This window comes from Rhea americana, unplaced genomic scaffold, assembly GCF_003343005.1.
Source record: "Rhea americana isolate MKP2758 unplaced genomic scaffold, rheAme1 scaffold_297, whole genome shotgun sequence".
In the NCBI taxonomy this organism is placed as follows: domain Eukaryota; kingdom Metazoa; phylum Chordata; class Aves; order Rheiformes; family Rheidae; genus Rhea; species Rhea americana.
Genome location: NW_028186420.1, coordinates 808,035 through 817,978, shown reverse-complemented (window position 1 = coordinate 817,978; position 9,944 = coordinate 808,035). Strand labels below are relative to the sequence as shown.

General features: G+C 60.8%; 1 protein-coding gene across 2 annotated transcripts; it reads right to left on the bottom strand.

Moving 5' to 3' along the window:
- Window positions 1–608: 608 nt before the first annotated feature.
- NT5M (5',3'-nucleotidase, mitochondrial) lies at window positions 609–7,203 on the bottom strand. Of its 2 annotated transcripts, XM_085309392.1 has the most exons (6): window positions 6,751–7,203; window positions 3,380–3,480; window positions 2,842–2,902; window positions 2,330–2,444; window positions 2,066–2,230; window positions 609–2,035 (listed from the first exon to the last, which is right to left on the bottom strand). In XM_085309392.1, the coding sequence occupies exons 1-5, from the start codon at window positions 7,012–7,014 to the stop codon at window positions 2,073–2,075; spliced, it is 699 nt and encodes a 232-aa protein (XP_085165518.1). In that variant the 5' UTR covers window positions 7,015–7,203; the 3' UTR covers window positions 609–2,035; window positions 2,066–2,072. The 2 variants fall into 2 exon arrangements, with proteins under 2 accessions (XP_085165518.1, XP_085165517.1); XM_085309391.1 differs by having other exon boundaries at window positions 609–2,230.
- Between the last annotated feature and the right edge of the window lie 2,741 nt (window positions 7,204–9,944).

The following is a 9,944-nucleotide window of genomic DNA, read 5'->3' as shown; positions in this document are numbered from 1 at the left end:
TGCTAGTTTATAATCCCGGTAGGGTGGCCGGATCTCGTGGACAGCATTGCAGCACGGCTCCGTGGGAGGGGAGCAGCAGGAGGGCGGGCGAGCTCGCAGCCAAACAAGACCCTCGCCAGGAGGACGAGCGTCGAGCCCGCGGGAGGGGGGAGACCCGACGCTGCTCGGCCCGTGGCTGCTGCGGCACGAGCAGACGGAGCAGCGGGGCCCGCGGGGCGAGGAAGGGCCGCGGCCGGAGGTTCCCCTGCCGCCGCCTCCTGCCCCCCGAAACGGCTTCRGAGGAAGGGGAAAAAGCTGGCGGGGACGCTCGGGGCCCCGGGGCGCTGGCGGAGCGGGCTCCCRCCGCCGCCGCGTCCCCACGAGCGATCGCACAGTCCCCTCTAGTGGATATTTCCGCTGCGTCGGTGCTGCCGTCGCGGGCGAGCGCTGCTCGGCCGGCCGCCCGGGCTCCCTCCGGCTCCGGGACGTGCCGCCGGCGGAGGTTTCCCGCAGGGCGCCGGCGCGCGGCCGCGGCACCAGCCGTCTCGTGACCTTCCTCCCTGCCCTCCTCTCCTCCGCCTGCCCTGGGCAGAACCGCCAGACCCAAACTCTGCTTTTGGGAAGCCGGATGCCAATAAAACCGAGGGTTTATTGCAGTGTTCCTTATCAGCCTCTTTTTCATGGATATGCATTAAAAAAACAAAAAAACAAAAAAACACCCTTTCTGCTGCATAACTCCCCCCGCCACGAGCTGGAGCCGACGGCTGGAACGAGCTGCGCAGGGGCCGCGAGCGCCGGCGGGGACCGTCCGTCTGTCTGCCCACCGCACCGGAGGTTGTCCTGCTGCGACGCGCGGGCTCCGGCCGTGCCGACCGCTCCTCTCCCGCCAGCCGCCCGGCTCGGCCCTCTTCCCTCCGCTCTGCTCGCCCCTTGCAGCCCACGTCCCGAGCTGATGCTAAATGAGAGTTTCGAGGACCGAGAGTTGTGTTTTTTTTTTTTTCCTGATCCTTTCGACGCCTTTCCTGCTCCTGCCAGCTCAGTGGTTGTGCCCAGCCTCAACGCCAGCTACATTAACTCGTGCAAAAACTCTCTGCGAGCCGGGCGCTTCCGTCACGCGGGGACGCGGGGCTCAGACCCCTGCGYGAGCCGAGCTGCCGGGCAGGCAAGCAGTAGAGCAGCCCGCCGCAGCATCCGTCTGCTCCTCCTCCGCCTCCGGGCTCGCTCCGCGCGGGAAGGGGGGTGCCAGGCGGGCGCACGCCCAGCGCTTTCCTGGCGGACCGGCCTCCAGCATGAGCAGCAGCGGCTTTGAAATCCAGGGAGGAACGGTCAAATCGCCGGCGTTGCGGGGGGACGGAGCGCGCCGGTCCTGCAGAACGCACCGGGCTCCCGCCCAGGGCTGCAGCCGCAGAGCCCCAAGCGCAGGGCGAGCGCCGGGCAGCCGGAGAGGACCGCGCTGCTCCCCACGGCCAGAGCAAAGGGGGGATTATTTTTATCTTGCTTCCTACTGCAGAGATGGTTTTTTGCAGCCTCGTCTGGGGGAGCGCTCAGCTGCATCGAGAGGCACCGCCAAGTGCGCGCGCGCACGCGCTGAGCCCGGGCATCGTCTGCTGGCTCCCAGCGCCCCGTCCCCCCCCGTCCGAGCACCGAGCACTGAGCTGACCCCGCGCAAGCCCTAGCTGAAATGCAGAGAGGAGGGATCCAGCACCGCTCCAAGCCCCACAGCAGGCCTGGAGCCAGGCAGTAACACGCTGAGGGTGAGCTTGTCCATCCGAAACACGTAGCTGGCCCCCGTGCCAGGCACGRGCTCCCCCTGAGCCCGTGGGAAATGCCCCACGGCCAGGAGGTCCCGCTGCCCAGGGGCCCCGACGTCTCTCCTGCAACAGCCGGGGCTTTCCGGGGTGCTTGGGGAGCTCCCCGGCGTCTGGATGACGGTGGGGTTTCAGCCCCCCCCCCTCCTCCTCCTCCTCCTCCTGTCCCCAGCAGGCACGGCGTCCGTCGGCGTGTCCGTGGTTCGCACGGCCCCGGGCCGGGCTCCGCGGTGGGGGACGCGCGGGGGGCGGCCCCGGGCAGCCGGGGGGGGGACGGGCCGGCGCTCACGCCGCCCGGCGCGGCGGCAGCCGTTTGCTGTCCAGGATGGCCCTCCAGTCGTCCGTCCAGGAGTGCAGCCTGCGGCTGGGAGGCTTCAGCTGCAGGTGCTTGTTGTGGCAGGCGGTGAAGAGGACGTGCTCCCAGCTGGGGTTCAGCTCGGCTCCTGCAAGGCAAGGAGCGCGGCGCGGCCGGGGAAGGGGCTGCCGGCGGCGGCGCGCGGCCGCGCGCGGCCCCTTCTGCTGCCACCCCACGCCTCCCTTACCGGTTATGTCGGGTCGGTCGTCGATGAGCAGGTCGGCGGAGACCACCGTTTTATCTCGCGTCAGCACGATCTGCTCGAGGAACTCCGGCCCGAAGTGCTTCTCCACCCAGGCGTACTGCAAGGCAACGGCGGAGCGGGGCGTGAGGACYGGCGCTGCCCGGCGGAGCGGACCCCGAGCTCCGCGCAGAGAGGACGTTTCGCTTAATCAGTCTATCGGGAGCGGGCTGGGGGGAGGATCCGGGCCCYGCTAGAGCTCAAGTTCCTTTAAATCCAAGCGGCGTCTGGCGGTGTGATGGAGCGGGAGGACCACGCGGCTGAGCAAGCGCCACCTCCGCTTGTGCTGCAAGTTTGGCCCTGCTCAGCACCTTCCCTCTTCCAAGCAGGTGAATAAAATGCCTTTAGCCTTGAGTATTTTGGGGCTACTTGGGGCTCTTTGGGGCTACTCGGGGCTCTTTGGGACTACTCAGGCTGCCCATTCCCCGCCTCCTCGCCACACGCGGCTCACGGCTCACCTTCTCGTAAGGGCAGTAGCGGTACTTCTTGATCGGACTTGTGCAGATGAACACGTCGGTGCTGCCACGACGAGAGGAAGCAGGTCAGGATATCCCAGGGTGGCCAAAGACACCCATGCACCCTGCTCCCMCCGTAGCTGCACCTCGACCGCTTCTGCGAGACCCTACTTGGTACCTGAGCAGGCCAGAAGAGGCTTCCCACCCGCGGGAAGCCAAGCGGGGGTGATTTAAGATGCTRATCCCCCATCTCCCAGGGTCTCACCCCGACGTGCACCCACCCGCAGAGCACCGGCGCCTTTCCCCTCCTGCCACCCTCGCTGGGAGCAGAGCTGCAGGCAAGGAGATGCAGGAGGCCCGTTCCTTGGGGACTGCTCCGTGAGTCCAACCCCGCTGCTTCCTACCCGTGCCCGGGAGGCTCGTGGGCTCGCGTTGCACATAACGCTTCTGCTGGGCGGTGGGAGGCGGAGTAGCCTGCAAAGCCACGGCTGCTCCCTCTTCCGCCCTGGCTGCACCGCGGACGGCGACGGCTCCTACTCACTCTGCCAGGTTGGCCATTTGCTTCACAGCCTCCACAGCCCCGGGGAGGGGGTCCAGCTCGATGAAGAAGTTCTTCGATTCCCAGATGCTGATGGCCTTCTCCTAGGAGAGGAAAGAGACCTGTTACCGCACAGCACTTCTTGCTGCTCTTTTCCTTGCACGTGCATCTTCCCACTCTTTGCTTGGAAAGAAGATCGTGACAGTGGTAAAGGGGGGGTCCAGCCTCTGTGCTGCCTCTGTTCCCTTCCTGCTAGCCCACCTTGCCTCTGTGGTCTCCTGCATTCTCCATCTGCCTGCCTGCACCCATCCACTACRACTTGGCTTGGAGAGCCTCTGGAGCAGGCTTAGTTTGGTCGGTGCAGCCCCAGGCACATGGGGAGCAGCATGTCCCTGCATACAAAACCAGAGATTGCCCAGAACCGAACCAAATCCCAGGGAAGTCAGCGCCTGGAGTGGCAGCTTGACACGGATGCAGCTGAACTGGCCTGGTACTCCTGCTCTAATGTGATGCTTTTCAGCTCAAGATGCTCTCTGGCCTATTTGTCTCAATCATATCTAAAATAGCATCCAGGAGATGCTATCCCAYAGGAAAAAACATTTTATAGATGAAATATATGTCAGGAAGACTGTGGCCCCTCTTCCTCAGGGATGCCTGGGCAAGGTCCACCAGGCAAATAGAGCTTCTCCAGGTGTAGGTTTGAAATGCTTAACATCCAAAGCTGCGCTGGGGCTGACACTGTCACGGTGCAAAGGGAAAGCAGAGCAAAGCAGACACAGAGAGAGCACGTGGAGCAAAACCCAGGGACGAGGGAAGTCAGAGACCGGGGGCTGCTGGTGACGGGTACTGCCGATCGCTAAGAAAAGCAATTATCTCATGGTTTTGTGCTGAAAAGATACAAGGGAGAAGGAACTCCGTCGTGTGCCCAGGCCCTGGGCTTCCTGCCTCTGCAGCCGCCCGGGGTTGCTGTGCAGCCCTCGCGCAGCGGCCTCGCAGGGTGCGGGCTCGCAGCCGGCCCAGGATCGCGCCCGCCGGGCAGCAGAGCCAGCGGCTGCGTCACGGCACTGCAACCCAGCGCAGCGGCTGCAGAGGCTTTGCTTTCCCTCCTCTGAAGGGAGCCTTGCCCTCAAGTACCGATCTTGCTTTTGAGCACCTCTGCCTTTTTATTCGGGGCAGGAGAAAAGGGGGCAAAAGGAACCTCAGACCCCTCSTGCGTTCCTTGTCTGGCAAGAGCATGGTGGGGGCGGCAGAGCCTCAGGGCAGGAGAGAACAACCTCAGGGATGCTTTTATGCTGGGTTTTATGAGCTTGCAGTAAAAACGTGCCGACCGGACTTGCAGCTCYGTCCTGCCTGATGAGTGGGAATCTCGTCTTTCCCGCGGTTTGCTGTTACTGCATCTGCACTGAGGAAAGAGCAGACAGCCGTGAGCAATTGCAGCTTTGCTGTGAACTCAAGGGCAGCCGTGCCCCAGAGCAAACACAGGGGTCATCTGGGGAGTCATGCTGTGCTTTGCTCTGCTGGCTACCTGTGCCAAGCCACGTTCACGAATCCTGGCACGGTCCAGGCCCAGTTTGCCTGCTCTTGCCCCCTTGCATGAGCATGAACGCCCGAACCCATTGCGTATTTGGGGACACGCATGCTGAAAAGGAAACGTGCTGATTCACGGCCTGCAGAAAGGGCTCCTATTAGCAGGAAAAGAACAGCTACCCTAACAGATTGCTAAGGTGCCAGGCAGACACTAAAACTCCCATTGCACTGCCTTAAATCGTTGTGCAATTATTTTTATTTTTGTTTAAGATGTCAAATGTAGTTGCACAACAGATAAGAGAGAAACATGGCCTGACTCAGCAAAGCACTTCAAACTGTGGAGTGTCTTCTTATGGCAATGACCTCAGTAGCTCTTCTGCTTCCATTTGTGTTAAAAAAGCATTTTGCACTCAAGCTCAATGGAGGAAGAACTAAACACACCTTGAGCAAAAAGACTCACTGAACTCCGGGAGCCCAGTCGGAATGACCCCCTGCGGTACCAGCTAGTGCTTTGACCAGCAGATGGAAAAATCTACCTGGCTGGAAATGCCCCCGTGTGCCGGACAGGACAGGCCCCACAGCTAGGAAGACTTTTGTGATCATCAACCTCAACTTTCTTTTTCTTATCTCTCCCTGTGAACAACCCTCTGCCCTCCCGGGGCTGCCCATCCTTCTGGGCTCTGCATGCTCCACATCCCCGCTCCCAGAGCTGGATCCTTCCACGTTTTAATCTCTTTTGCTGCTCTTTCCTGATTTCCTCCAGCAGGTGCATGGCACCCTCTGATGACGGGAGACTCTAATGGCCCACGTGCTCTTAGCCACAGAGAGGCTCCTACTCTCTTCACCCCGGTCTGAAAGCCCGGTTGAGATCCAGGCTGCTTTGAGGTCCATGAGTTTTGCCATTGTTTCAGTCCAAAGGTTTGGAGGTTTTACGTCGCCGTGGCAGACACAAGATGAGCGCACCTCATTTAATACAGCCAAAGTAGTTAAGATCCAAACAACAACAACAACAAAAAAAAAGTGTTATCATGCATTAGCCTTGCCAAACTTTTCGCATCCGCTTTACTGCACGAATGATGGTTTCCACTTCTTCCACTTGCTAGTGGGAAAGCACTGGGCYGTATGCACACTCCCCTCCTGCGAGCCACTGCATCACTAAAGACAAGAGCACTTATTTGCCCTAACACCTTTGGCTCATGCAGCTACAATCCGCAGATAAGACCACAGCACGTGAAGACGGTTACAAGGTTTCTGCAGCACTGAACCCTTTGCTGGATGATAAAGTACGGTATAAACAGAACTTTTGCTTTTAGGCTTTAATTACTAAAATGAATCACAATAATTTTCAGACCTGGGAGGGCTTGGGATGGTTTTATTTTTGAGTAAGCCCTCACATGAAGCATCAATTGCATGCTTTGCRCTCAACTTCCCTGCTGCATCCCATCCCTCGCACTGCTGTTGAGGAACGAAAAAATCCATCTTGGAATGAAGGCAGCTCTTTATTTTTCATATTTCAATCTAGAAAGCATGGCCAAAACAGAGCTCGAAAACCCCAAATACACAATTTGGGGATATTTTAAAAGATCGCTTCTTCTGACAAGATATTCTTTCCCTGCACCTRTATCTACCCATGCAGGCACCTACACGGAGCAGGGAAAGCGGACAGATGTGCACTGGAAACRTTCAGTTTCCGGAAAAAGCGGGGACCGCTGCTGGGTACGGACCTCCAGCTGAGTTGTGGTGGGAGCTCCAGCCAGCCCCCGCAGCCCTCCCCAGCGCTGCACCGGGGGTCCCGGCGAGGTGCCAACGCCGGCCACGCGACGGAGCCGGGGGATGCACAAACTCACACTGAGCCCAGGTCGCAGGCGCCCGTATTGCTCCGACACCCAGAAGCCCCGCCGGTCCTCCAGGGCAATGTAGGGCTTGTCAGGGTACCTGGCCCTGAACTTCTTGAGGAAGCCTCCCTCGAAGTCGGCCAGCACCCCGTCCATGTCCACCAGGACCCGCAGGGCCCGCCGGGACCCAGCGCCRGGACCGCTGCCCCTGCCCAGCCCTGCCAAGGGGCCGCAGCGCCGAGGCCGCAGGTGCAAGAAGCTGCTCAGCAAAATCATGGTGCAATTGGGGCAGGGGGCCCGGGGGATCTCATCGGGGAAGGAGGGGGGTCCTTTATCCCAAGCGAGCACCCTGGAGGCAGGCGGACCTGGCAGGCCGGTCCCCTCGCGGCCGCGCTGCGGAGGGGCGGCGGGATGCAAAGCAGAAGCGAGCGCGGTGCAAAAGAAATGCAGCGGGGGTGCAAAGGCGATGCGGGGGCTGCGCGGGGGCTGCGCGGCGCCCGCCCCCGCCCCGCCCCGGCAGTGCAAAGCCCAGTTCCTCTTCCCGGTGCCCGGCCGGGCCCGGAGCGCCGGCACCGCCTTAAAGCGGCACCAGCGCCCCGCGGAGCGGAGCGGAGCGCACCGCGGCCGCGCCGCCGAGCCGCTTTAAGCCCGGCCCGGCCGCGCTCCCCTCCCCTTCCCGGGAGCGCCGGCTCCGCGGTGCCCGGCCGCGGCTGCACCCCTGGGGTGCATCCCCGGGGTGCATCCCCCGGGCACCCGCTCCGGGCACGGCGAGGGTGCCGTGCACCCGCACCCATGCCCCGGGTGCATCCCCCGGGCACGGCGAGGGTGCCGTGCACCTGCACCGTGCCCCGGGTGCATCCCCCGGGCACGGCGAGGGTGCCGTGCACCTGCACCCATGCCCTGGGTGCATGCCCCGGGCACGGCGAGGGTGCCGTGCACCTGCACCGTGCCCCGGGTGCATGCCCCGGGCACGGCGAGGGTGCCGTGCACCTGCACCCATGCCCTGGGTGCATGCCCCGGGCACGGCGAGGGTGCTGTGCACCTGCACCCATGCCCCGGGTGCATGCCCCGGGCACGGCGAGGGTGCTGTGCACCTGCACCCATGCCCCGGGTGCATCCCCCGGGCACGGCAAGGGTGCTGTGCACCCGCACCACGCCCCGGGTGCATCCCCCGGGCACAGCGAGGGTGCCGTGCACCCGCACCGTGCCCCGGGTGCATCCCCCAGGCACCTGCTCCAGGCACAGCGATGCTGGTACAGCCTGCTGGCACACCACTGGGGCAATAGGGATGGGAGATATCCGCTCTGGGTGCCTGGTCCTCGAGGGAGGTGCTGTAGTGAGAGGGGGTGCAACCCAGAGCTGGTGTTCTCAGCCAAAATGCTTTGCTGCTGCAGTTTCCTGACTCCTCTCGTGAGGTGAAACCTTTTCCTTCAAGGGTGTCCATGGTGCAGCGCCTGTAACATCGGTTCATCTCCTCTTACCTGCTACTTGCTACAGACCCTCTCCTCCATCCCTCACTAACACCGTCAGTCTCTCCCCTATGGCCCCATGTCTGTTCATACCCGTTTTGGAGCTTATGCACTAGTATGTGTTTTGGGGCACAGTGTGCACATGCAATCCAGATGGTGATTTTTGTAAGTAAACCTTGCCACATAGTACTCTTGTTTCTGCCAGTGCACAGGGAGGAGTTATATTTTGCCCAGGGTCTCATTAGATGTGATGCAGCTCTGCCTATATGGGTGATATAAACATTTCAAATAAGTTATCTGGCCCCAGTAAAATGCTTAAGATAGTGATGATAATGTGTGGTGCTAAAAAAGTTAACATGCCATAAGCGGGCYGTGCAGAGAGAAACTCAAGGTGTTAGATTTAAGTGCCAAAAGACAGAGAAACTACCTGCCATAAAGGTTTGTATATTCCAGCACAAGACCAAAGATCAGTATGGTCAAAAATACTTAGAGGATTAAAGCTGATAAAGAGGGAGATGGCCTCACACTGTGACTAACAAGATTAGGTAAGTGCTGAGCTGCAAAAGAAGAGATACTGCTGGTTGACAGTAGTAACAGTATTTTTAATTCCAGAATATTTCATCCCAATTTCAGAATATTTTTCAGGGTGCATGTTATCCTTGTTTCACATACAGGCCAGAAGAGCTGCAGCGATCAAGTGATTTGGTGAAGGTCATAGAGTGAATAAAGAAAGGAACACAATTCCTGATAACCGGGTTGTGCATAATGTTAAACATAGAGGTTACAAGGGAAAATCTGTGACATTTCAAGTCCGTATTCTGCTCTTGCTCAAACCAGATGCATCTTGCTTACGRCAAAGATTAGGATTTCAGCATACTTGGCATTTCTAAGTAGTGAGCGAATATACACACATCATTCGTGACACAAAGAAAGTTTCCTTCTTGTTCACRGCACACTGAAGGACGTTCTCCCAGCCCCAACAACTTCCCTGCCTTCAGCAGCTCCGGACAGCGCATTTTACAAGTTTGGCTCTCACAGGGATGGAAAACATGCTTGCATTTGTGTAAACCGAACAACCACCGCTGTCATGGCGGAACCAATCCTTGGAACCAACTCCGCAGATCTTGTTCCGTGCTGTTAGGGAAGGTATTTACACGTGATCGGCCGGCAGCCACCAAGTCGGGGCCCCTGTGAAAGCGGTAATACGGCTGCACGGTGCCCGGCCTCGCTGCGAAGTCACTCCCGACGTGAAGGCGCTCTACAGCCGTCCTCRCAGCACGGGCGCGTACCGCCGCCCTCGCCGCCTGCCTCACGGCGGGACCGTTACTGCAGGCCGGCGCGCGTGATTCCACATGGCCCGCGCGTGACCTCCTGCGCTGGGGCAGGACAGCAGGCGCTGCCCCCTGAGACCGGGACACAGGAGGGGGCGGCTGACGCCATCATGGCGTCACCAACCTCCCCTCCCCGCTCTGCTGAGTCACGGCTTCCCGTACTAAGATGGCCTCCCGGAAGCGCGGGGGGAGGAAGGGGGCGAGTACTTCCGGTGGGGAGAGGAAGGCGGCGGTTGCCACGGCGACCACGGCGGGCGGGATGAGCGGCCGCCGCTCTCGCGAGAGGGGAATGGCTCGCGGCGGAAGTGACGCGCGGCGGCGGGTGTCTCGCGGCTCCCGCTGCGGCGGCTGATTGGCTGGCGGCGGCAGCGCCCGTGCCGGAGGCCCCTTCCCGCTTCCCCCGCCG